Source organism: Gavia stellata, chromosome 10 (genome assembly GCF_030936135.1).
Source record: "Gavia stellata isolate bGavSte3 chromosome 10, bGavSte3.hap2, whole genome shotgun sequence".
NCBI lineage: Eukaryota > Metazoa > Chordata > Aves > Gaviiformes > Gaviidae > Gavia > Gavia stellata.
The window spans coordinates 31329310-31357287 of record NC_082603.1 but is presented as its reverse complement, the minus strand read 5'-3'; the positions used below and the strand labels follow the sequence as shown (position 1 = coordinate 31357287).

General features: G+C 46.6%; 1 protein-coding gene across 3 annotated transcripts; it reads right to left on the bottom strand.

The window, feature by feature from the left end:
• Positions 1-739: 739 nt before the first annotated feature.
• Positions 740-24653, bottom strand: PRKAA2 (protein kinase AMP-activated catalytic subunit alpha 2). Of its 3 annotated transcripts, none has more exons than XM_059822279.1 (10): positions 24541-24653; positions 18135-18276; positions 15982-16075; positions 14433-14577; positions 13493-13580; positions 10801-11025; positions 8925-9429; positions 6946-7072; positions 6431-6704; positions 740-5417 (listed from the first exon to the last, which is right to left on the bottom strand). In XM_059822279.1, exons 3-9 carry the CDS (start codon positions 16039-16041, stop codon positions 6466-6468), a joined length of 1389 nt encoding a protein of 462 aa, XP_059678262.1. In that variant the 5' UTR covers positions 16042-16075; positions 18135-18276; positions 24541-24653; the 3' UTR covers positions 740-5417; positions 6431-6465. The 3 variants fall into 3 exon arrangements, with proteins under 3 accessions (XP_059678262.1, XP_059678260.1, XP_059678261.1); XM_059822277.1 differs by having other exon boundaries at positions 24516-24641; XM_059822278.1 differs by lacking the exon at positions 24541-24653 and having other exon boundaries at positions 15996-16075; positions 18135-18238.
• Positions 24654-27978: the final 3325 nt, after the last annotated feature.

Sequence of the window (27978 nt, the reverse complement as noted above, 5' to 3'; positions counted from 1 at the left end):
CTTAAACCACAGGTTGGCTATATTTAGGTCAAGATATTGGTCAGGAAATTAAATACTTCCTTTTTTTTCTTTTATAGCCTTGCTGGTACATCCTAAACACATCAAAACTTGAAGTAAATCCCATGTGAATTTTAAACCCTGTTCCTCCACATTCCTTCTCAAAATGGAGATCATCACGATAACTGTTCTGATTTGCTGAATCTGAGGGAGAACTGAAATTTCATAGAAGTCAATTCTGTACATCATAAATTGTGTAAGAGGGAGACTGTGGATAGGGATGAAACTGGAGCACTCACTGCAGCTTTGTGCTTCAACTGGATTTATACCTCTGCGTCACAGGCGTATATGAACCAAGTCCCCAATTTCCCCCCCAAGCACCTTTCCTGCAATGAAAGGTCGTTTTTGCACAATATTTTTAAAATCCTTCTCTCCATGCTTTTGCGTAAGGAGTTGAGTTGTGAGGCAGCACAGGTCCATCAGCTCTGCTGGATGCACATTCATACACAGGAAAACCTTTGGGCCTGACTCACGGCGTGTATTCTGGGTTGGGGAAGCTGTTTCCGTTATTCCCGTATGGATTTTAATTGCCCTCCCTGCCCCTTCGCCACCCCGAGCCCTGCGGGCATCCACGGCCCCGCAGCCGGGACGTGCCGGGAGCGTCTCCAGCGGGAAACTCTACCAGGCAACCCCAGCCTGCAAAAAGGGACTGTGCAATAAGTAAGTTTTAAGGACTTGTCGCTCTCACCTCTTTTCATCTCTGAGTTTATTAAAGTGCAAATGTCAACCATGGAGACAGCTATCACATGCAGTGCAGTACAGCGAGAAACACTTTCCACACCATAAATGGAAGGTAAAAGGCTTCGTTGTGATTATCTAATGCACGGTTACTTGCACAAAGGACAAAACTGAACCTAGGCTCTGTGCCCTTCCACAACAGCTAGCCCCAGAAAGTATTAAACCAATTAATTTGAAAACAAAACCTTCTCCAGTCCATCAGTTGACAAAATAGAAAATATCAAGAAGGGTAGAGTATTTATAGAGCTCAGGGGGTTTTTTCTCAGCTTCATGTTAACGATATGTTTGAAGGGGTGCTTATACTCAGAGCTTTTAAAGTTCAGTATTTTAACAAAAAAAAAATCATAAATACATAATATCATAAATCATAAATACTCCTTATAGTACGAACAAAAAAGGCAATGGACTAGTCTGGTTCAGCTCTCTCATAGGGCTGAATTTTGTCTGCTGGGCCATGGACACTACATTTATCCTGGGATTCAGTTTTGCTTTGTGCTCTAAAAGAAAAAAACCAATCAAATGCATTGAGGTACAAAACACATGAATATAACATGATACAGAACACATGAACATGCTTTCAGCAACAAGAATAAACATTACCATGTCTACGGTATCTACTTCACAGCTTAGTGAGATGAGGATAAATAAACTATTTCAAAACTTGGAAAAAACCCCCATAGAGATGAGTCTTACAAATAAACTTTGATTTTTAAATTAAGGCAGCTTCAGCAGGAATTTCAAGGCTTTTGTTGAAAACAGACTTTTTGTAACACCAAAAGTGTACTCATGCTTTGCAGCTAGAGCTCTGATTTACCGTCCAGTTCTCCTAACTCTGATGATCAAAAGGAGCAAAGATACGTGCATCGCATACGTGCAATTCCAGGTTTGCTCTCAGCAAAAGTCAATGTTTGGTCAATAGGTATAATGTGGGAATTCTGAACACCAGTTCATCTCTCAGGCACAGCAATGAGGTACCTCTGAATGAATCATTAACTCCATGTCCAAGAGGCAGACTGGAAATTCAGAATTACAGGAAGCTGTTGCTTTTTTTATAAGTGAATGATGAAAAGGAATATATCAGGGAGGGGCTAAGGAAGCCAAAGGAAAGCACTAAATGGAAAGCCCATACCAAAGTAAGACCTTAAGAAAGGGGACTCCAGGAGCCACATCATACACCCGAAACAAAAACGGATCCTAAAACTTTCCAGTAAAATACTGCAGGAGCTGGAGCAGGGATTTGTTTGGCTCATCCGAAGGGATGGATGTGCGGATCTTCCTCCCCCTCTCCTCTAAGCTAATAAAAGGGTGAAGCGAAATAATTGCACTACAACTGGTACTTCAAGTATTTAGAAACATGACCTGCATGTCTCACCAGTGGGATTCTGCATGAACCGGTGGGGGGGTTGTGCACCTTTTGAAATAAAGCCACGACTTCCAGCAGTCCTAATGTATGTCGAAGGCACAATTTCATGTCCTGCGCATAGGTCTCTCTTCCTTTTACATGGGTGCACACAAGATGACTGGAGGTAAAGAGCAGTAAAAAGAAAAGGAGTAGACAGAATGGTTATTTTGTTGGAACTTCAGCTATTTCAATACAAATGGCATTATAATCACACCAAAAAATGTATATACAACAGATACTAACCAGTTGCTTCATTTTTTACAACACTGCCCATATATACCCCTGTGCTTCTACACACCTTATAAAATGCTAAATTGGACGCACACGCTGAAGATGCATTTCTGAGTCGTTAAGAGAAAAAAAAACCAAAACCCACTGCCTTCGCCTGCTCATCTCTGACTCCTGAAAATAAAACTGCCCCAAACCCCGCCGGCACCAGGGCTTCGGCCAGGGAGGGTGGGAGGGCAGGATGCTCGTGGCTCCTGAGGCCACCTCTCCCCTTCCCGGGATGAGGCCACACTGGGTCCAACGGGGTCAGCTAAGCTACTCATGGGCTTTACCTAGAAGAGGGTGTAAAAATATCATCCCTTTCCTCCAGGTCCTCTCACATGCTGGGATTAGTGTGTGCGATGACAGGCATCCGGGGCACACACCACCCCCGTGCGGCAAACAGAACTGAGAGGCTGGTGACAGGGATGCTACCTACATTTTTTATATATATATATAAATATATATATATAAAAAATATATATATATGTGTATACATATATATATAAAAAAATATATATATGTGTATACATATATATATATTTGCCAACTAGTACAGTAGAAGCTATTTCTAAATTAACTCATCCAGGTTCTGGAGGTTAACGCTGGAGCCTACCTGAACTCTATAGCCTTTGCATCTTGTCTCTCTCCCCCTCGGGCTGAAGCGAAGTTTGGGTGAGTTTGTGGCTTGCAAAGCACAGCTGTCCAGTGGCTTTTGAAGAATTGCACTTGGAGTAATTCAAGTTTCTGTAGTTCAAATACATCTACCCTGCTTTTCCTGATGCTCGTGCATGTACCAGCATAACTCAAAAAACCTGACCACAGTGTAACAGTGTAAAAGTTAAACCTTTCCTCTGGAAAATGTAACCGGAGGTCAGCAGCTTCTTTACAGCTGGGAACCAGAAAACAGCCTATTTGAAGGTAAAATAAGTAAAAAAAAAAAAGAAGTGAAACATCTCAGAATATTTCAAAATGCAGCGTGGATTTGGGTAAGGCTGTAATGGACAGTTAAATCCGACGCGTTCATCGAGGAGGTACTTCCATCGGTCCCACTCGCTCCACTGCCTCTGCTGACATCGAGCAGGAAAGTTGCTTCATCTCTTTCTTTCTCTCCATATGGAAAACTGAGACGCTCTCGTTGCCTTCTAGGCAGTCCTGGTTTTGCAGATCCATATAAGAGTTAATGTTTGCATGGGTCTGAGAAGATGCCAAGTGCCACAGGGCTTACCCTACCACCTAGAAATCCCACCCGCCCCCAGGAAGCAAATATTTCCTCCCAAGGGCATTTGCTGCCGTTTAATACTATTAGTTCTGCTGGGTAAGAAATCCCAGAGGACAAGTGTCATTTTAAGGCAAGACATCTGTACATCTCCATACTTCTGAACTGCAGATGATACCTAACGCACCAGCCCCTTGTCAACTGGGCTGCTGGTGTTTCCAGGACAAGCGACTTGGCAGGATGCTCCGTTGCGAATGTTGATTTAAACAGCCTTTTCCATTTCAAAGACATTTCACAGCGGGGGTATGGACACTTGTAGCTGTTTCTTGGACGAAAACTAATGTCTGTCCCTACAGCCGCTCAGCCGCCCTCTCCTGCTCCTTTCCAATGGGGCTTATCTCCAGCACCCAAAACCATTCAAGGCTGTTTGCTTGTGTCCCAGTGCTGATCCGAAAGCTGCTAAAGAGCCATGTGCTGCTCAGCTTTGGCTCTGGGGTGGGGTTTTTTGCATGCAGGAGTCTGGATTCTCCATCCTCACCAGGTATGACCCGCTCACACCACAGCACTGGAGTCGCGCATCATCTGATAGCCACCAGGCACAGTACCAAAGCCATCCTCCACCCCAGAGTATTTATTTAATAATGATAATATAATAAAAAGCTCATTACAAAACCTAGGAGTACTACAAATATTTCCAGTGTTTCTTTTAAAAACAAAACTGTTCTGCTGCTGGGTTTATAATCCAACCACTGCTGCGTTGGATTTAGCGTACAAGAACTTAACAGCAAAACTCTTTTTTTTTTTTTGGAAGTTTTCTACTTTGTGCGCCTTCTGGAAAAATTGGAGCTGTAAAGTCGCATTAGTGAAAATCCAAGCGTAATCTGTAACAAAAGTAAGGCAATCTTGTGTTTTTAAAAAAAAGGGACTTCAAGCTGAAAACGTCCACTTAACTGCCAGTAGATGGCAAAAATATCCCGTATTTGTCTTCGTTACCTAAAATGATTAGTACAAAAGGCTGAATGTGTCGTTCTCTTCCTTGCTTCTCATAGAAACTTGCAGAAAGTATAAATTAAAGTGCAACTGTACAAAAAAACCTAGCAAAAAACCTTGATGGGTCATAAGAAGCTATCAAAAAGATGGATTAAATTTTTTTACAGTTGAATGAGCACATACCTGGGACGAGCAAAAGTTCTCCTTCGCTTTGTTTCTTAAACAAAAAAAAAAAAAAAAAGAAAAAAAAAAACCCACCCAGGATTTTTTTGGCAAAGTTTTCGTAAAGCATTTGTTCCTTGACTGATTAGACTATTACGTTCCTTCGCAATCAAGTAAATGGAATTAAATACCATAGCGAAGCCAAGCAGATGCCAACGCTGCCCATTAGATTAAGCCTATGTAATCAAAAATAATAATTCTTTTAAACAAAGAAGTCACACATGCATTAGAGCTTACCCTTGAATAACAAGAATTTAACCTTAAAAATCCCTGTAGTTTGTCTTAAAAAATAAAATCCTATCCTTCAGATAGCCAGTAGTAAAGAAAGAGTAAAAGTCTGAACACAGATATCCCTGCCTTATCAGCGGAGTGGTGAAGGTCACAGTCCGGTGAGCAGCAGCAGGACGGGAGAGCCCTTCGGCATGAAAAGCGAGTCTCCAGCGGCGCGAAGCTGCGAGCGGGGAAGGCAGGGAAGGCAGATTTGGCAGCGATTTTAGGGTGCTGACAACGGGCGAAGGCTTCCTACGGGAAAGGTGAGAGGTAAATGCTTCAGAGCCATGCGATGCTGCTGGCTCTCGCCCAGCAGTGATGATCCCCACCCTGGGGAACGTGGTGGGCGAAGCGCCGGGTTTTCGGGTGGCTCATCGGCATCCTGCCCTGCGTCGGTGGCTCATCCAAATCCTGCTTGGGATTCGGCCCCTGGAGCCGGCAGTGAGGCAGGGCAGCGTGAGTGGGTTGGAGCGGGGCAGCGATTATGGGCTGGAAAAAAGGCAAGCAGCCATCACCTTTGAACGTGGTGAGCAGGTCGGTGCCGTCCGGGCTCTCAGGAGGAAATAAAGCATCTTACAGGACACTCCTCTGCAAAGACTTGACACGTGGAGGCTTTCCCATGGCACCTTTGCAACAGGACCTTTGCACATCCCACCTTTCCCTCCCCATCTTTAGCAGGGGGAAAATCCCAGAGGGGAGGGATGGCGTATTGCACTAGTGCAGAAGGATCTAAGCAGCTGCTAGTTTAAGGAGGAAAGTGTTACCAGAGGCCAGCAGCCCCGCCAGCACCCAGGTGCAAACGCCAGCGAACTATTTCACTACCATGTCACGTAGCTCCCGGTCGACCCCTCTGACCTGGCTCAGCCCATCCTGCCCCTGCTCTGCACAGCAAAGGGGACACAACATCAACCTCACTGCACGCTACCTACATCGCAGAAAGCTTGGCCATGGCTCCGTTGACTCAGGATGAACCAGGGGGAAGACGTTTTCCAAAAACTTAGTGATACATTTGCTACTTTACAGCCATGCCAACATTTCCCACTTGGTTCACTAGGAAAAAAAAGGGGTTTGGATACATTTCACCACGGTATAACGACTGAAATGAAGTTATTCTTAATTTCCTCAGTGCTTTGTTAGAGGGGAGTATGTTTTGGGTCTCGAATTGGCTCTGTGTCGCACACTACGGAGCAGTGAGGGGCGGAGGAGGAACGAAGCAAAAGAAACAAGGAACAGACAAGTCGGACCAGATCCTCACAGTGCAATACCGTGTGCGAAGGGCCCGGTGCCTTGGTGCTGCCCGTCAGCGAGCCAGGGCCATGATCAGGCTGGCGCACATCTCGAAGAAGTCCATGGTGTGGCTCCCCAGGCGCGGCGTCACCGTGGGGATGCTGCCCACGAAGGAGCCGCTCAGGGAGCCCATCAGTGACTGGCACTCGGCGGCTGCAGCGGCATCGATGCTCAGCCTCGGCCGGTGCAAGCCGGCGGCGGAGCAGGAGCGCTGTGGTGTGGACGAGCCGGACCTCTGCTCCATCACGTCGTCTTGAATACAAAAAAAAAGAAAGAAAAAAGAAAAAGTGGCATTAGTTTGGCATCTGCAACGCACGTTCGGTAAGGAACTAGTAACAGTAGTGGAGACAAATGGGTCAAAAGGGCTTTCGCTGACTTGAAACAGCTGCATAAGCATTTTGAAATGCAAAGAATGATTTTTAATTTTTTTTTAGACTTCCAAACTTGCCATTTTATGTGTTTTACATCTTGTGTTGCGCCATTTCCCGCTTACCATCGATGCTTTTGAAGTCCAAGAGATAGCTCCGGTTGTCGACCTGGTAGAGCTGCAGGCTCATCTTCACGTAATTGCCCGTCACCGGGTTCTTGCGGCGCACTCTGAGATGGTAGGAGTTCACCACCTGCAACGAGAAACTTGCTTTCAGGAGTAAGACTCAAGGTAGCAAGAACATTTCTTTCCTTATTTTTTTCTAAATACTAGCAAGACATCTTCTGAGAAAAACACAGTTTCTAGAAAGAACAATGCCTATAAAATTAAGCAAATGGCTTCATGGGACGTGGTTTAATGGGCATGGTGGTGTTTGCTGGTTGATGGTTGGACTCGATGATCTTACAGGTCTTTTCCAACCTTAGTGATTCTGTGATATCCTATTTCCTCCTACCTTTAAAAACGCTTCTTAGTGCTCTGATTCACCAGCTGCTGGCAGATGACGCTGCCGTGACCCGTCTGCCAGGCACCAAACTGATGTTTGCTCCCCCCTCACTGGCAGCAATGGCCATATGAGCCAAAAAGTCCACTCATGGACCTGCGTATGAGGACTGTGTCTGTGAGACCAGGGCAGGCTGGGCAGCTGGGGAGAGTAACCTCTCCCATCGGCACAGCTAAATTCAGTGTTCGTGACTCAGCCTTGAGCTGTGTATTTTCTCTTGCCGCTTCCCACCTCACAATCTGCTGCATCTCATTTGCAGTGAGGTCTTTTCTCTGTGCTATATTTACGAAGCAATTGCATGGATGGGAAAGCTATTTTGATGAAAAGTCACATCTGACGTTATTCTTAGGGTGGGAAAGGCTATTGTGAAACCTCCTCGTACAAAATAAGCTCCGCTGCCTACATGAAGACGTTGGGCTGACTTGGTTTGTGAAGGTGTACCAGAAATACATCAGGTTTGTTCGCTCTCTGTAAAACCATGCATCTAACAAATGTCTGGCTGGTGTAGGCATATGCATCCGGAGACAGTCCATCTCCTGGCTGGTGGAGTGAAATCAGGTGTCTGGGCACTACTTGGCTTTAAATATGTAATATTATCAAAAACAAGGAGGAGATAGGAGGCTTTGAAGAAGCGGCACAGTGACGTTCACACTGTAAAACCCTTGGGACCTGGAGCAAGGAAGGTATCTCCTCTAGTGATGAAGATCTGGGCTGAAATTCTCCTTACCTTGCTCCTGATGCTCGCACGAGGCTGCTGCAAAAGGCCATGAGTCAGGAGAGCTCACATCAGCGACCGCACCGAGGTTTAGGGAATCAGGCTCGGCAGAAGATACTACGGGCTAATTTAGGGATTTACTAATTGGCCTTTGAAAAAGATTGTTACTAAATGCTGTGTAGCTCTGAAGAAATATCTGGAGTGCCGTCAACTAAAATGTCATCTGGGTTTAAATCAAGCTTCAAGAAGCTGAGCCCTAAGCTGGGGAAGCAGCAAGTGTCTGAAAGCACATCTGGTCCACCAGCACCGCTCCATCTCCATCGAGGAAAATGCCACCACATCAGTGGTACAAACTCCTGCCCCCAACACCCCCCCGCCCCTCGCCTGTGCATCTTTTAAGACGATGTGTATCGCGCCAGTTCAGCACACACGACTGCTAGGAACCAAGCAGAAATAATAAGAGTTACTTTGCTCAGGAGCACTCGAGATGCCCTCACAAGGAGTTAGCCACTTAAATTAGAAATGTGCCTGGCTCCTCTTATCCCCGCAGCTGAACGAGGCAGAATCATCTTTCCAGTCAGAGGCTTAGAGCATTCAGAAGGAGAACTCTTATTTCACGCCATAAATAAACACCACAGATATTGAACCACAGCTAGCACCTTAATGCAGCGTGTTTGTATTAGTGGGAAATAACAGAGATGATTGCAAGGTGTGGGCATTTATTTGGAAACAGCTGAGGCTGTAGCCATACTTATTAAGCTCCCTGAGCAATTCAGGTCATGAGAAAAAGACCCTTGAAAACCACCCCGAAGCACCAGCACGCCCTACCTTCCACTCGAAGTCCAGCTGTTTCATAGCACGGTACACCTCGGCCATGATGTCATAGGGTTTGCTCTGGCTGCGGATTCCCAGGTGCCACTTGGCCTTTTTGACAGTCAGGGGTTTCGGCTTCGTGGTGTTGAGGGCATCCAAAGGACATCGTGCTTTGGGGCTATCCGCTATCAACGGCGGCATCCGCTCGGGGTGCGGCTTCACCCCGGGAGGGATGTGCATGGTGCTGTCGTCCATGAAGGAGCCGGTGGGGGGGCTGGAGGCGAGGTAGAACTCGCTGGCTTGGTTCATGATCCGCCGGTTGTCGATGACGAGGTGGTAAGCCACCGCCAGCTGGTCCTGAGGGTCACCGCTGTACAGGCTGTTCATCACCTCCGACTCCGTGCATTCAAACTTCTCACAAACTTCCCGAACCGCGTCGTCATCGATGACGGTGGCATCATAGGAAGGGTCCTCCGGGAATAGATAACTGGGCAGCTCCTCCTTAAACCACTCGTGTTCCCTGGGGAAAGGCAGAGAGGAGCCGCCGTGAGCTCTGCGCAAGGCAAGCTGGGGCAACCACTGCCACCAGTCCCTCCTTGGTCTAGCTAAGACTAATCCTCAGCTGCGGATTGGGGAGCTGAACCCAGCCCTGCATGGTCCCCTCAGTATTGCAACAGCGATGACACTTTGCAAGCACGGCTGCTTGCTCACTTGGCTTTGAAGTAAGGCCTCAGCACTTATGAGATGCTCATGCTTTTTGATTACTATGGGTCTGATAGAGATACAGAACATCAAAGCTACCCAGGTACCCAATTCCCACCGATTTACAATGAAGTCAATGATAATTAAGTGGCTAAATGTCACAGAGAGCCTTCTCTATAGGTTCTACGTACCAACTGCAATCTTACCACATGTGCTGCTGCTCTAACATGTAATTAAATCCTCTAGTCTCAAGGAATTAAGAAATAAAAAAGGCATTTTACTTGATTTTTCTTGAAGGGTAAAATTAAGGCCATCCATTGCAAATGCATTAAAAACCTGAGAACTCCTGAAAGTCCTAGCAATATTAATGTATATGGTTAGCACACCAACTAGATGCAATGATTACTATAAATTTCATAAAATGCAGATTGGGCTCCAGTTTTACAAAATGTTTCTAAAATGGCTCAGATTGTGAGAATTTTGAAGTCCTACTACCAGCCATGAACTTTTAATGATCTCTGAAGGCACAAATATCTGCTTAAGAGCCCCATTGTTCCCTTTACCTTGGATTTCCAGTGATGCATGCAGATAAAAGGTTCATGGGCACTGCACTCATTGACTAGACAAGAAAACTACTCTGCATTTAACGATGAACCATTTACTCACATTTTAAACTACATCCGATATTTAAGGATTAAGTTAGTAATTCTTGTGTTTCTCCTCCTTTTTTTATTGGATAGACACTAAGTACAATGATTACCCTCTTGTTCTGAACTGGTACCCAGAGGGAGGTGGTCTCGGAATATAGTAGTGAAAAATGGCTGGTGGATATTAAGTTCTTAGGATTATTGCATGATATAGCTGGTTTTGCTAAGCACTATTAAAAGATTTTTAAGGCTATTTTATAATGCAATAAAATAGCCTTTTTTAATATATATATAAAATCATCACCCTGTGCATCATCACCCGCTGCCAGCCAGCAGCACCCCCCTCTCCATCAGCACCGAAGGGTGCAGGAGGGCTCCTTGAATCACTTGGGACAAAAACCAGCTGGATTAGCTGACTACTCCTGTAAACCACCCTGCCCACCTGCCAGCCGGTGACCCCCAGGACAGCCACCATCCTCTGCCACCGCTACGCCGGAGCCCCCCCAAACACCGCCAGCCCACCCCATCCCACCTGGGCTGACCTGATGTCCTTGATAGTTGCTCGCTTGAGGGGGTCAACCTGCAGCATGTGCATGAGGAGAGTGGCAACGGAGCGGTTGAGGTATTCTGGGATGTAAAACACACCTCCTCGGATCTTCTTGAAGAGGGTGGGGACGTGCTCGTCGTCGAAAGGCAGAGTGCCGCAGAGAAGGGCGTAGAGGATAACGCCGCAGCTCCAGATGTCCACCTCCGGGCCAGCGTATAGCCTGCACGAAGGCAAGGGCAGAGGAAAGGTGTCATGCCCCGTCCTCCTCTCCTTAGTTAGGGTGCAGGTCCCACTGGGCAAGCTGGGGACCCACTGCCAGCTCCACGGGGACCAGAGCTGCAGCCCACCCCGGGGCTGCTCAAGTGGATGCCCCCAACCAAACCTGCCTAAGCCAAAATCACTCAGGGACGAGGGGAAATGAAATGGCAGAGCTGGCGCTGGCTGCCCACGCTCCTTTGGATGGCTGTGTACATCCCTGCCTCTGCCAGACCCTCCAAAAAGCCAAACCCCACATTTCCAAGAGCTCTGCCAGGCTGTTTGCTCCTTTGCCCCAAGGGCTCAACCAGCAATTTCTGTTCATTCAGTGAGGCAGATTAAACAGCAGCAGATGCTGTATCTCTGAGTGTTTATTTCCGTTTATTAAGTTTGTGTGCTGGTATGCAAGCGCTCCCGCTTCCGACAAGCTGCTAATGTGCTCCCTGGCATCACCGAGTTGGGACATCCCAAATATATGTGTTTTGCTGCTGCTTGCTTGATTTGTTTATGACTTTTTGCTACAATCTCAGAGCTTTTGGGAGGCAATGCTTACCCTTGGGCTGGAAAACCCTACCAAAATACAGAGGCTGAAACGGAAATACAGAAGTCTCTTCATGAAACCTCATCATCCTGCACTTGCTCCTCCTGAAAAGCACAACTGCAGACACACCGGTGTACAAAAAGCACCGGTCACGCACCCGGTCATTCTCTGAACACCACTTAAACACCATCTCTGCTTGTGCAAGGGTGAGGCTTTCCCTGCTGAGGCCAGGGACAGCAGCAAAGTCATTTTGGAAATGGGGACAATTAGCTAGATGCCCCCTTGGTCCCACCTCCATGCCCGATTCCAACAGATAGGAACCCTGATTCTTTTGCCGATAACCATGTTGCCTGACCAGTTGATTGGACTTTTAAGCCCAAATGAGATGCACTTTTGTGACTCTGCAACCTGAGCTGTCACACTCGACTGCTTTTGTGCTCTACCCAGCAAAGGCAGCAGGAGCCGGGAACCAGCTCACCCCAGCCCCGCACACCCACCGGCACGGCGTTCATCCTGCTGCAGGAACAGCAGATCGTGCCTCTCCGCGACAAATGCAGCTCTTTGAGAAGAGGGCAGCTTGGCATATTATTTAGGTGTACAAAACCGATAGTGATGCGGGAGGGTGGCTTGTTAATAGGCTGTATTGCCTGCATCCTTGGAACAGTGAGGCACTGCATATAGGGACCTGCAGGGACTATACTTCTTGTTATTCTGCCATGTGCCTTGTCTCCTATACGAACTGAAAAAAAAGTACTTCTGGCTTTTCTTGAAAAAGCCGTGGAAATAATATTAATTTTTTTTTTTGGAATCATGGTAGAGTTTCTGGCTTTGTCCCCCTCTTGACAATGAGGATTTACTTGCTTTCGCATGTAGAGTTGTAGTCACGACCAGGTTTTTGGATGCTGATCTAATTCCTAGGATACTCTGCCAACACTTGCACTGGTGTGAACAAGGATAAAGCAATCATAACCACAGCTAAGACACCTTGAACAAAATGTTGTATTTAAAAGCTACAGTTCTAGGCAAAAATACGCTGGATTAGGAAAACTAATGCTCCTGCAGAGGATGATTCAGAAATATGAGGCACATAATGAGGAGATAGGCAGTTTGAAGGACCATTCAGAGGACTGAAAATTTGAAAATCTGCATTTGCAATCCTTGCTATGCTACTATAGGGTTAGGGAAATAAGTACACTCTATGTAACTTAGGTTCCTGACAGTAAAATATAGGCGGTAACAACATGGTAAAGTCCAATTCAACCTTGCAGAGTGCATTCAACATGCCTTGCGTTGTACAGATGTTGCATGCTGAGAGATGCAACCACGCCGGAGGTTTGTCAATTCAATTCATCAATTCAAAACGAAGTTATGATGGTTGAACTTACTGTCACAAAAAAAAACCCCTAGCTCAAGGAACCAGAAGACAAGTACTTTCAATACAAGAGTTCAAGAGTGTAGGGAAGTGATTAAAGATCTTCCTGATTCTTCTGTTAGTGAATGGTTTGCCTCATTAACACTGTGTTTTATATTATAGGTGGGCAGGAGGGGAGGGGGTGGCCTGGAAAAGCCTTTCCATCTGAAACCTCAGTATTTGCATCCAAAGAGTAGGTTTCTCCCTCTTTAATTAGCAATATAAACAGTCAACATCTGCTATTAATAATTCCTCCAAAGTAAATATCTTTAGCAAAACATGGTTTGCTATTACAGTTACTGAGAAATGTAATAACCAAGAAAACTTTCAGATTTTTGCCAGTAGATTCACCCAAACATAAAATACAGGCTAGAAGGATTCAGCTGCTTTTACTAGATGTGCAAAGCTGTTTCCAATCCCAAGAACAAATTTAAAGACCACGTGCTCACGTAGGCTTTGATTAGAAGCGGCATGTCCTACCTTCCAGAGATGACTTCAGGGGCTGCATAATTTGGGGAACCACAGCTGGTGCGTAGAAATTCGCCATCTGACATCATGTTGGACAAGCCTAAAAACAAGATGTTTACTATATATTGATGTTTGGTGTGAAGGTCCAGCCATAGAGGACTCCGTGTCACACAGAGGAGGAGAGGTATAGCAAGTGAAGGAGGAAATTTGGAGGGGAACTGTTGAACTGATTTGCAAATTATTCTTCTTCTTCTTGTTATTATCATTGTTGTTGTTATTTTCACATCCAACCAAGGAATATTCACTCTAGGCTAATTTTGCTTCTTTAACTTGCAAATCCCAGAGTTTTCTTTCTTTAGCACAGAGGAAAAGAGACATAATTCATCCCAGAGCACTTAAGTTATATGGGAATTGCGTTGGGTTGTGAAATTTGTAAATCTTCAAAAGGATTTATCACTGCTAGAAAGGACTCACCGGGACCGAGCTGGTAGCCCAGCTATTTCAATAGATTTCAATCAGTAATGCCACTTAAAGACTCCTGTTACTGCTCATTTGTAAAATGAAGTGAGGCCAAGAGCACATGGCCAAACGTACGGAGAACATGCATGAAAAAAACCACATGCAGCCAGCTCACCCTGGAATTAACTGTGCCGAGTCAGTCTTAAACATAAATTAGCTAAATCTTTATATTAGGTGATTATACTAAAACATAGCAAAGATTTGCAAATTACCTTGCTGCTCCATTCTTTATGCCAGTACAGAAGCAGCCTACAATAAGTAATCCCTGCTTTTGCAAAAAGGCCGGTGTTTATAACTGTGGGCTTTTCAGGTAAAGCAACAGCTAGTGGTTAGGAAAACAGGCTCTGGGTTTTGTAAGGCATGCTACGTGGACACGCTCCAGCAAGCGCCTCCGAGCTGGCTGCATTTCTGGAATGCTGCTGGGGTCACATACCAAAATCAGCTATCTTTGCATTCATGTGTGCGTCCAGCAGCACGTTCTCTGGTTTGAGGTCTCGGTGGACAACCATGTGTCTGTGGCAGTAATCCACCGCGGAGAGAATCTGCTGGAAAAGGCGTCGAGCTTCTGCCTCTTCAACCTGTGGGTGCAAGGGGAAATAGTCCTGAAGGTTGGTTTGCGTGCAGAGCTGGCAAGGGAAGGTTTGACTTAGCAAGGAGCCAACACGTTCCAGGGTGCAGAGAGAAAATCACAGCGTGCTTGTGACCAGAAGCAGCAAATAAAGCAGATTTCCCCCCTTGCATTTTATAATGTGCTAGTGTTTGCAAAAGATATAGCCCAGAGATGAAATGAGAAACCTAAATTTAGCTGAGCTATCAAGGAGAACTTATGGGTGGCACCTATGAGGCAATGGCTTGCTGTCCCAAGGAGACCAGTTCTGCTGTACAGCACACACAGGTCGAGGCTGGACAGAATACCGCAGAGGATGCCGCAGGGAGCGATTCCTCATGGACAGATGGCTTTGGGGAAAAAAAAAAAAAAAAGCTAAAGGTGGACTATTGTGATGATTTTAATTAGCTATATAGCTATGTTAGCTATTAGCTACAAAGCTGTATAAGCTGCATTACAGAAATTGTATTTAAAATGATGAGGAGACTGATTATTTTTACTGATGACTTCCTAAAGACTCTCTTAATGAAAAATTTAGCTTCTGAATGCAAAAGTTCAGAAAAGATCCAAACTGGTCACTGAAAAGATCCAAAGGGGTAAAACGTGCTGGACATGAGAACGGTACTTGGAAAAGTAAATGGAGTCAGATCCATCGACCAGTGCACTGATCTAAACCAATTTATTGTAAATGTGTTGGCTTTCTGTAGTACAGAGAGGAAACGTATGATGGGCTGATCCTTCATCTGAAGCTTTATTCTCGATGTCCACTTCAGCCCATTTTTATCTCCTTGCCCTGCGATTGCTCCCTGCCTACAAGGACGTCCGCAGGGCAGACACTAGTGATTTTCTTTGTAAACATTATATCACATTTCATGGGTTCAACCTACACCTCAGGTGATTTATACCCAGCAGGATTACCGGCATTTGAAAATGTTGTTCAGATAAGCCACATCTTTAAAAAGTCTTCAAAAAACGGGATGTGGAGCCAAGGGGGAGGCGAATGACCGGGACGCAGACCACACCAAGTGCTCTTCCCCTCTGGTGCCTGTAAATCTGCTGCTGAACTGTGGGGGTTTTGACAGGCAACCCATAGCTAAAAATCATAAAAATATGCTAGTTTTCCATATATTTGCACTAAGCAACATGTTACCTTGGATATTTTGGTTTGCGTATCGAAATGCATCAGAGAACGTTGCAAAAAATCGCACGCAACTTTTGTGCGAGCCGGGTACGAGACACTCCAGATGGGATTGCTGTGAAGCAACTTCTATTTTGGGCCTTAACCTTAACCACGTTCCCTATAGCAGTCATTTTGCTTCTAAACACCATCCTCTTCCCACACAAGTGTTTGGGCTGACACAGTACTGGCACTTACACGTCCGTGCTTACAGATGTAATCAAATAATTCACCGCCAGATACGTATTCCATGACCATGAAGAAGTCTGTTGGTGTGCTGATGACCTGGTACCTTCAAAAACACAAGCAGATGTAGAAAAAAAATATTAAGAAGAAGAGGGAAAGGCTTTTAAACAGATTATTAGTTTCATGTCAACTGTTAAAATAAGCGTTTCTTTGGATCTTGCATTTATAATTGCTTTCCACATCTGAAAAGCCATCTCTTATTTCAGCTATAATCTTTCACTTGTCTATGAAAGGATCTCTTTTACAGACCTACACTTTTCCTTCAAGCTTTTAAATAATCCTCTGAAATCTCTGCCAGACAATCCCATCACATCTAGGACTGTCCTGACTTTCAGATTTCCATTTTGCCTAAGATCTACAACAGCTTCAGAAATGAAGGCTTTGTTAGCTGGGGGCGAGGAGGGGGTATATTTGGTTTCCCTCACATCAAGGATAAAGAAGGTTCTTTAGAAGAACTCTAGGCACTAGAGGGAGCTTCTTTTGGAAAGGTATAGAAACAAAGAAAAAAAACCCAAAAGATCCCAGCTATTTTTCAAATATTAAATCCCTCTATATTCTAGAATGGGGGGGAAAAAAAGGGTATCGCCCTTGACTTGCAAATTTTCGTTCAAAATGATCCCTGCGCACTGCAAAGGCATTTCAGTGTCCCAGCTGGTATAAACTGCCAGAGATCAGCTGAGGTCAACGCAGCTACAGGAATTCATAGCAGTACCAGCTGAGACCCCCCTCTGCTTTATTTAGAATAGATTGTTGTTTGCTTTTTTTTTTTTTAACAGCTGAATTTCCATGGGTTGTAATTTGAAACAAACAGATTTCAAACAATTTTCAGAGATCAGCAAGTGAATGGGTGATGGTCCCATAAAGATCAATAAGATCAACGTAAATTTTCTGAACTTCTTTGGATCCAGACATCTAAGTTATTGTTAATTGCCCCACTATTTTTTTATATACATGTAAAAAACTATTGAAAGAGGAGGTTTATGTACCATGGTCTCCTCCTCACCTGTTCTCTTTATCATCGCAGTTCATGATTGCAGTATGTACCATAGGACACTGCTATTGTTAAACTGGGTTTAATTTTTAGGCTTTAATACTTTGACAAATGTGTGAACAGGACTTAACTTGCAGGATGCTGGATACACAGCTGAGGACTCTTGCTGGCTTTTTCGTGAAATAATACCAATCTGTTCTCCAATAAATCCATGGAACTGTGAAGTTACTCTAAAGTCAACAGTTGCTGCATGGTTAGTTATTTAACTGTAGAGAGAATTTGTTTTCCCTTGCCTCTAAGTCCCAGGTATTTGCTATATCTCATGCCAGTTTTAAGGCTGACCTAAATGTCAACTTATCCTTGCAGTTACCATTCGACAGCTTTCTTTTATAGAAATGCCAAAGATATTATCAAGTGCCTCGTTAATGTGGACTGGCTACACAAACTGGGGATTGAGAAGGAATCCCAGAGACTGGAGTGCAGGTGCTGATTTACAACTTAAATTCAGGTTCATCAGAGTGGCAACATTGAAAACTTATGTCTGAATAATAAATTAAAAAAAAAAATGTTCCTTTAAGCTCTGGATAATCAGGCCATTAAAACGTAAATCCTATTGACTTCAGGCCAAGGCTTCACTCTACGAGCCTGACCATGCTGTAAATCCTCAGGCACAATTGTCAGCAGCTTCAAGTCCGGAGATATCAAGCCTAAAAAGGGTCATCGCAAAATCTCCTAATAACATCCCAACACAGGAAAGCCCAGACCCTCTCTATGCACCTTTATAATGGCCTCTGCACGGAAGCGAGGACAGCTTGGACAGGTTTAGCTGCGCAAAACTTGACTCAGGGTCATCGGTCTGTTGACTGTTACAATAACCGAGACTCTCAATGGAAGAAACATCTTCCATCATTTCTCAAAGAGTCAACTGTGTCCCCCTGAAAGATAGTGGGAGACTCTCAAAAAGCAACATTTGGCTCTAACATGCAAAAAAACTTGACCACACCCCTACCATTTTCTACTACTCTAAGCCATCTCCTGAAACCAAGTCAACTGTGCATGTGAAGTCTTTGCAGATGGAGGAGTAAGCTGAACATGTGGCAGAAAGGGTACTTACAGTTTGATAATATGAGGGTGCCGAAAGAGTTTAAGGTTTTGAATTTCTCGTTTGATCTTCCCAACCACATCCAGGCTACGTATTTTCTGTCTGTTGAGTATTTTTACTGCTACTTTGTGCCCCGTCAGCTGGTGTTCGCCAACTGTTAGAAAGACAGCATTGCAAAGTCACTAAACAGTGTAGCAAGATTCATACAAGCGATTTAGGACACTGATTTATAAGCAAAAAGCAACTCTTGAAGGGAAAAAACCAAAAGATGAGGGGGTGAAATATTTTAAACTTGGTTTTTGTCTCTTCCCTTTATTGTTGCCCCAGTGGAAGAGAGGGGACTTATCTGCAAAAAACACTCCAGTAAATAAAACAGAGTGAGTTACTGGAGGAGGTCATACCCAAAGCTAATTTGCAAGGATTTATAGCATGTAAAAGCTAGATCAATCAGAAACAGATACATTGACATGGTAGAGGAGAATCTCCACCGTAACACACTGGTTGAGCAAATCCCTAATAAACCCAGTCTTAAAACTAAACCATCGCACTTCTTTTAAAAAAACGATATAGGGATTTTCCCTGCCCAAAATAGGACTGTGGGATTTGCATTACTAAAATGAGCTTCTATTTATACTTTCTCAAGCGTGCTTCTTGGTTTGATGACAAGCTGCAGGAACACTGCTGTACTGAAAGAGCAAACTCTGGTTTTAGAAAAGATACAAACTTCAATATGGGTTTTTATAATAAGCACTTGGTGCACTGAGATGCTAATGCTTATCTCCTGTGTACAGGGACAAACAGTAACCACAAACTGGGAGTAGCACCACCGTCACTGGGGGAATTGCACGAACTTAACAATAACGTGAAATGAATTCAGCATTTGATCCATTTGTTATCAATAAACAGACTATACAAAAAAATAAAAAGCTCCTAGGAAGCAAGATTTATATTGAAGTTAACAGCAGAAACTGCTTGAAAACTGTCAACTGGATGTTTATATCGAGGAGGGTTCTCCGGCCACGAGCTACCCCTTCTCAGTATTTTCTAATGTGATATTAAAAATGGTGACATACGGATGGTTTTCTAAAGACTGCAGAGAAAACCTGCTTACAGTAAATATTTGTGCTCTCTAATTATGAACGTCACCCTTCCAGTAATAACATAGAGCGCAAGGAGTTAATAATTAGGAGCAAACCTTGTTATTACACTATTAGGCTCTGTAATTTTGGAGGCTTTAATGAGCTGATCAGAAGCAAATGGCATAAGCAGACAGCATGAGAAGGGCAGGGCAGCAGTGCCGGCACCGCTCGGGGCATGCGAGGTCACTATTATTAGCCACCAGATAAGACCTGCCAGAGATTCTTTCCTCAGTAAGAGCATCCTAAAAATAAAACACTTTACTGCCCTTGAAAATTAAAGCAGCACTTTGCATGTCCATTTTATTCCCCGCAATACTTAAAACTACTAGATGAAATGAAAATAAAGTAAGCTTTGCAGCATAGATGCAATTTAGGGATTAGCTGAGGGCTGGAGGAGGCAGATAATTCCTCTCGTGCGGTGCAAGGAGAGTGCAGTAAATAGTCCGAGGAGGCATTTTCCCTGGTGCATCCTTGGGGAGGGGAGAGCAGGGCAGCATTGGTGCTGCCCATGGCAGGGAGGCTTTGCTGGAGCAAGAGTCCGCAAAGCAGTGCGTGTGCAAGGAGTGCAAAGGCATGCTCAAGCTTTAGTGGGGCTTGTGAGGGGGCCGGGGTAGAGCCTCTTCAGTTACTGCAAGAAATTCTCCCCAAGTTGGGCCAATGGTAGCCTTTGCCAAGGTTGCTGTGGTATACACATGGCGTATGTTACACCGAAGAGGCTGAGGAAGGAGTGAGAGAGAGGGTAACACAACTTCAGCAGACATCTTTGATCTCAAGTCTTTTGCCAGCAGCATTTGATTTGGTCAACTATAACACTGCGGTACCTCTGCTCTCTCTTTCCTGGGAGCACGAGAAGCTGTATTTTGAACACTGCCCTTGACTCACTCAGCTCCATTAAAGAATTATAACGCACTAAGCCATTAGTTGGGAAACCGAGGAACAGCAAAGCAAAGTGGTTTATAACTGAACTGGGAAGAAAACCCTGATTTCTGCCACCCTTTGTTTCAAGACAACCCTTTCTGGCCTTATCCCAGTATATGCTTTGAAAAATTTTTATGATACACTTGGGAAAAAAAAAAAATGGCCATGCTCGGAATGAATAATTATTGTTTTTAATACCATTGCTGAAGAGTTCATCTCCTTTCCATCCATGACAAACAACGTGTAACTCTGTGAATGTTTGCTAGCTCAAACACATTAATAATTAAAAATAAACAGTCTATTTTGTAATCCATCTTTTGCTTACAGTAAGCGTTAGATACAGAGATATTATTGTTTCAGTCCCCAGTGGCTTGTTAAGCCTACTCGAACGCCTTGAGAGATAGAGACAAAGAGAGAACGTAATTTGCTGTGGGGTGGGAGACTTTTAAGCCTTTCAGGTCTCTCCGGCTGCAGCCTGTAGATGCAGGGAATTTTGACATGGGGCAGTAAGGACAACCTTCCCTCTGCTCATGGAGTCTCTGTCTCTGACCCCGTGTGCTGGAGCACGGTGGTGGGATGATCTGGCCCCAGGATGAGGAGCAGTGTCAGGTCCCATGCCCCACACAGGCATGGAAGGGGATGCTCGTGCAGACGGTCTCTAATGGGTTTGTCCTCTCCTCGCCCCAAGGCTGGGCAACGGTGGTCTCGGGTGGTGGTGAGGAAGCCTTCTCCTTCCCTCTCGCTACCTCCTCGGATTAAAAGCCCAGGGGGAGGAGGGAGGGCTGAGCGGCAGTATTAGAAAGGGGATTTGAGCATCTGTCTTGTCTTTTAGCGACAAGTACTCAGGTAAGCTCCACCGCAGCTTAAAACTAGCAAGTAGGACTCTGCTAGGGCAAGCAGGGGAGATGGATTCGACACTGAGATGAGGAGCAGCATTGGACACTGTGCCGCAGAAAAACCCCAGCCATAAGGGTTAGGGGGTAACGCTAACCCTAAACTCCAACAACCAGCACCAAACGGGAGACGGTGTGAGTGTCCTTAGCTGCTACCCCATCTGCTTGCACGTGTGACCGCCTGGGCATGAGAACGCTTCAGCATCAGATGCTATTAAGGAAAGAAGGGAAGAGAGATAATAGAATTAGTTTCTGAAAGAGGACCCTTCTAATTTAATTATTTTTATAAGAGAAAAAATGAGGAGGAATAGTGTTCATAATACCGTAAGCTGAGATAATCGTTAAAACCCCTTGACAGCATGGGTTTTTACAGCAGGGACCAATGAAGCCTACCTCTGGGTGCGCGTTTGATGCAGCTCCGGTAGCACAAGCAGTTAACATTTTTGCAAATGCTCAGGGGAATGTAAAATTTTATGGACGGGCGAGAAGAGTCCTTTCCTATCAGCTGTGCCGGTCCTTATCTTAGCCCAAAGTTAAAAATGAAATCCATCCAAAGCATATATTTAGCAACGTTGTATTAATTCTGCCCCAGTGCCACTTGCTCATATGTTATATCATCCTTCCCTTCCCTTTCCTTCATCTGTTCAGTCTCCTTGAGTTTATCTTCCCTCCAAGGCAAGGTTTGTCCTTCAGCAGCAATGGTACAGTGCCTGGGAAAACGGGATCTGACCCCGACTCGAGCCCACGGAGGTGCCATCGTAACCAACATAAACATAACCCAAGCACTGCCTGTCCTTGAGGGACCACAAATTGATCACCTTGGTGGCCAACAAGAGTAGGGTAAGAAACCACCGAGTGGCCACCGGGGACGTCGCGTGTGGCACCACATGGAAAAATATTTGGATTTGGATTTTGATTTAAGCTCTCCAAGCTGCAACCACCATGAACCTCGTTGTGCGAGGGCTGCGGTCGCAGGAGAGCTCTTCGGGGACCCACAGGGTGGGATGTGCCCAGGACAAACACAGCAGCAATTTGTCTAATCTGTTCTTACCAACCACCAGCGGAGGAGATGCCACCTCCTTCCCTCACGGCTTCACTAAACTCAAAATCCGAGATCATTTCCATAGTTCTATTTTCTGTAAATTAATCTTATCTTTGGCCTGGAGGACAAGGAAAATACCTATTACCAGCTCTCCCTGTATTTGCATAACCCTTGGCATGAGACCTCCCATCATCACGTTCACACCCACCACGTTAACTCCCACCACCTTCTTCTCTTGTAAAAAATGCTGCATCTTAATCACCATTTCCAGCTGGAATTTCAGTATTATCACCAAAATCCTGCTCTCACCTGCCAACCTATGTGCTCCCCTCCGTGCCTTGTATGGTCTTTCTATACACAAGATCAAGGAACTGAATGAGCTTAAAACTAAGCACCTCTCGCAGCATTTAGCTAATTTTTAGGAGGATTGGTTCACCGATGACCCAGGCAGTGCTGAGCCAGAATGAATATCCCAGCAGGGACTTTTTTGCCATCTCTTTGGTTTCTGATGGCTCAAAGTGACTATTCAGCTCCAGCCACAAATTCAAGCTCTGGTTAGCACCCCATCACCACTAAATCCTTCCTTTCATTGCCATTTTTTTTATTTCCTTAATAATTGTAATCCTTAACAACTGTAATTTATGATTTCTTAACCTTGAGGAGTAAGGCAGGAAGAAGTCCCTCTTACAAAGTCTTGGGCAAGGCAGAGTTCGAAGAAAACACATCAGCAACAAGAAACGTCACTGATGGCACCAGCCTTCTTAGTGAAAAAGCAACTATTATTCACAATATATACAAAGCTTGAACCTATTCAGGCAAAAATCTCTTTGCTTTTCTCATGTTTCTTGCTAAACAGGGTGAATACAGGTTTTTCTAAAGCTCATTTAATTAAAATGCTATAATTCTATATAAATAGGAGATCTAGTTTCTTCATCTCAGTTTCCAATCTCCAGTCCAAATTTCATCTGTCAGTTGTAGGCAAAATATTAAGGGGGGAAAAAACCATATAAAGGGTACTACTTACCCATAAAGGGTTTTGAGCTAAGAAATCTCTTTTATGTTATTTTAAATGTTTCTTTGGAAACTGTCAGTTTTCACCAAAGTCGGGTGATATGTGGGGTGGGGGGTGTTTGTGCTAGCTACTCGTAAAGGTAGTTAAGGAAAAAAGGCTATTGTTGGCAAGCTTAATCTGGTCCACAAGAAAAAAATTGCCTTTGGAGCACTTTTTGAGGTCTGCTGGTATATGTGAGTGATTTAAATGGTCCTTACTGTTAGAAGTATTTATTTCGATAATTCTTTAGTCAGTAAATTTGTGGTTTGGGATTAAACACAGCAATATATTTTTAGGGGCCTGATTAATGGTCACAGGTGGACTTAGCTCCAGTGGTTGCAGTGGTTTCTTTCCCCTGCTGTCAATTTGGGTTTATTTTAAAACTCCAGTCGCTGAGCGCGGGCACATCACCCCTCCGACCGGCCACAGGACGGCGGGTAACCTCCCGGCGGGGCAGGGGGACACCGAGCGGGGCAGCTGCCCCGCCGGCTGGAGCTAAACCCCTTTCCAACCAGGAATCACAGCTACTCGTTTGGCTTAGACAATAGATTTTGTTGGGATTTTTTTTTTTTGGATGTCGTGATTGAAAGATAAAATTTGCACGTAATGGCAGAATTCAGGGGAAAAAGAAATAGAAGCGTGTGGAAATCTTACAGTCAGGTAAAGCAAAGCTGGCACCGAGAAAAGGCGAGCCGAGTACCCCGGCAGGGATGACCGAGGAAGCCCCGCGCGTAGCCCGCGCCTGACCCGGCCCCTGCATCCCCGCCTGCGGCGGGGCTCAGCCCCGCGGCGCCGCTCCCCAGGCTGCCCGGAAGGCTGCCCGGCTCCCCGGGGCGACGAACCGCGGGGCGGCGGAAGAAACCCCTTCTGCCCCCGGTTCCTGACGCTACGAAGCGCTTGCCGTCCCCTCGGCAAGCCAGGGGCAGCGGGGACCGCGGCCTGGGCACGGAGGGGGCAGGATGCCCGCTTTGCTGTCCCACCTTCCCACCGCCGCCCCCCTAGTTCGAGGGAAAGTTTTGGTGGGTCCTGCTCGGCGCACCGGCACCGGAGGGCGCGGTCGGCATCTCCCCCCCGCTGCCCGCGACCCCCTCATCCCTGCACCGCCGTCGCCCCCCCGGGAAGGCGGCGCCTCCCACCCGTGCCCACCGGGGAGGCGCCGAGCGCCGCCCGCCCCCACGGCGCCCCGCCGGACCCTGCCGCCCCCCGGGGATGCTGCGCGGCCGCGCCGCCGCGGGGGAGCCGCCGAGGGGAGGCGATGCCCGGCGCGGAGGCCCGCGTTAGCGGGGGGGGAGGCGGCGGGGGGCGCAGCCCGGCGAGCCCGGCCCCCTCCCCGCGGCCGCGGTACTCAGCTCTTGACTTTGCCGAAGGTGCCGACCCCCAGCGTGTCTCCCAGCACGTAGTGGCCGATCTTCACCCGCCCGTCGTGCTTCTGCTTCTCGGCCATGTTCGCCCCCCGCCGACGGACCACAATGCACAGGGCCGGCCCGGCTCGGCGCGGCGCGGCTCGGCGGGCGGGAGCGGCGGCGGCAGCGGCGGGGAGCGGCGGGCCGGGCTGGGTGCGCGGGAGGCGGCTTGCGCGGCCGCGGGGGCGGAGAGGGGCGCGCCCGCCGCGGATGCCGGGGGTGGGGGGGGGGACACGACACCTCCTTGGGGTGCGCCCGGCTTGGGGTGCACCTGCCCGGGGGCGACGCGCCTTTAGGGCGGCATCTGCCTGGGGGTGACACCCTCCTGGGGCGTGTCCTTCTTCTGGTGCACCCTGTGCGGGTTGAACGCTCCTTGGGGTGCGCCCGGCTGGGGGTGCGCCTGCCTGGGGGTGACACCGTCTTTGGGTGACACTGTCCGGGGGGCACAGCCTCCCTGCCGTGCACCTGCCTGGGAGTGACACCCTCCGTGGGGTACACCCTCCGTGGGCTGCGCCCACCTGATGGGGACACTGGGGTGCACCCTCCTTATGGTGTATCTGGCTCGGGATGGCGCCTGTCAGAGGGTGCATCTGCCAGCTGGTGCCCCCCCCGTGGAGTGACACTTGCCAGGGGGGTGCAGCTGCCTAAGAGTGACACTCTCCTTGGGATGCACCCTGCTTGCACTGCACCTTACTTGGGTTGAAGCCTCCTCACAGTGCACCCTCTTTGGGGTGCACCCGTATGGAGGGGGTACTCTCCTTGGAGAAACCTGCCTCGGAGTGACACCTTCCTTGGAGTGACACCCACCTGGGTGTGACACTGTCCTTAGGGTGCACCCTCCTTGGGGTGCACCTTCCTTGGGTTGCCCCCTCCTTTTGGTGACACTGTGCTTGGGGTGGCACCAGCCAGGGGAGGTGCATTAAGTCTGTGGAGCACATCTCCACGAGAGGGATGTGCTGTGGGTGGGAAGCATGGCCCCCCACGCACCCTGCGAGGCCCAGCTGTACCTTGGGCTGGGAGACAAGGGGTGGGTGGGTAGAAGGAAGGGATGGGTGGGAATGAAATAACATGGGCGGGTGGGGGAGTAGGGAGGAAGGGTGGAGGGTTGCGTTGGAGTGGTTGGGTAGTGGGCTGAAGGGGGAGAAAGGAGGTGTCGTGGAGAAGGGTGGTTGTGAGGTGGGCAGTGGGTGTCAGGACCTGCCTGGTTGGGTGTCACCTGGTCCTGTGTGCTGAGGTGGCACTCGTGGGTATCTCCTTGCTGTCCTTCACCCTGGACTGCAGACTGGGAGAAGTGGAGACCCAGTGTTTGTCAGTAAGTTCACGGGTGTGGTTGGGAAGGGCTGAATTTGGGGTGATGGTGGTGCTACCTACTGCCGGCAGCTGCTGGGCAGTGTGGTGGGGGGGGGGTGGTGGGTGAGTGGTTCTCACTTGGCAAAGCAGCTACAGGAGCCTTCCTGTGGGTCAGGAGCTGTGTTAATACAAAGGAGGAAAACAGATGCATGGGGAAAGAAACATCAATACATCAGCAGTCAGTGCAGCCAGCTGAAACCATCTCCATATCTTGGCAGTGCTGTCAGCTGCCGTTTCTCATGAGCTAACAACTCATCCTAACGAATGCATTACCCATTCCTTAGCATTTCAGCCCGGGGATAGCCTGCAGCCTGGTATGGTGATGTTGTATATTAAATGATAACACAGCTGCTCTAAGTGGGCTAGTGGGCTACTTCTTGCTAGAACTTCTCATTAGAAATGTGCTTCGGGGGGAAGAAAACCCTATCCTGAAGGAAACACCCATTTAGTGATCCCAAAGTTTTCTGTGATGAAGGTTTCCCTTTTTACTCATTAAAAAGACAACGGCAACCCAAAAAAAAAGAAAGCCCTTGCCATGCTGCACAGTAACTGAGGCTGGCAAGCAGCTGATGCGGGTGTGTTTGCTATAGGTGAAGGTCTCTCTGCTTTGCAGTCTCGGGCCTCAGCTGCCTCTTGCCTGGGTGATGGGACCCCTGTGAATGCTGTCTGGGGACCTCTGCGTCTCCAGACCAGAGCTCAGGCAAAGCAGGAGCTGCTCCTCAGCTCAGAGAGCTGTGCTAGGGGAAGGGGTTTGTTGTTTGTGGAGAGACTCAGATCCATTTCTCTTTCAAGCAGTTACCCGATGGACAATTTCAGCTGAAGGTCCAAAAAGATTCCTAAGGAAAGCAGGATGTTCTCCCTCATCTCCTAAATAGGATGTAAACTTTGTCTGGACCATGTGAATAGTTCACATTAAAAAAACAATGCATGCTCATCTCGAGTAAGTAGCATGGTTGAACACTGGAATTAGTCTAGCATATTTGAAGAGTAGTTCTACTATGTTTTAATAATGTTAATTCTGGCCTCTCCATTTCTTATTCAGCCGCAAGAAGTAGCAGAAGGCAGTCACAAATGCAATCCACACTCTGAAGTAGTAAAGAGCTATTTGGGAAGGTGTGTCAACTAAGGATACCCAATAAAATAATGACCAGACTATGCAACTGTACCATCATAAATAATAAAATGTCAATTCAACGAATCCAATAATATAAATAAGTAAAATAACAAGCTCAGGGTAGAAACAGGAAGGTTGCTGTAATACAAAACCATGTGTAGTGTAATGAAACCGTATCCGTTCAATCAGAACAATAGATGTACATGAAAGCATAAGTGAAACACTATTTACAAACAATATTGTTATTATTTTATCTAAAGTTCACTATCTCCTGGAGAGCTTGAGAAAACTCTGTCTTCTTCAGGCAGCTGCAAAAGTGTCAGTCCATGCAAGTCTTTACCTTGCAAGCTCTCGGCAGCTCTCTTCTGCCTTTGCACACAAGAGCACGTGGGGTTTGTTTGATCTCTGCTTCCAGTCTTGGCAAGCCCCGACTCTGCCTGAATGAAGCACCACAACAAATAGATGAGATCTTGAATGGTATTTTTTTAATGGTTAAACCAATATGTTTAACAGGAGCTGCTGTATGTAGGTGTACTATTTTGCCATCTTGATTGTTTCCTAAAAGTTGGTAACTAAATCTCAGAGCAAACTGATGCGTCATGAGTGTTTCTGCAGCCTGTTGTACACCCAGAAGGTGTTTACTAGAAATATTGAATTAATATTAATCAGGTTTTTAGTTTACAGGATATATTTTGGGGGGTTTAAGGCTTACAGGAGGCTACAGAAAGCCCTTTGCTTGGCAGCAAGCGTGTCAGCAGGTGGGTGAGCACCTTCCACCTCCACCAGTGTCAGTGAGAGCGGTTGTTCTGCAGAGCCTGGGGTGCTCCTATAAAGCAGTGCCAGGGCTCGGGCTGGAGGGAATTTTCCCTTTGGCTGTTAAATAAACACACGTATGTGTGCATGCTTATATGTATGTGTATCTATATATCTCGCTTCCACACGCTGG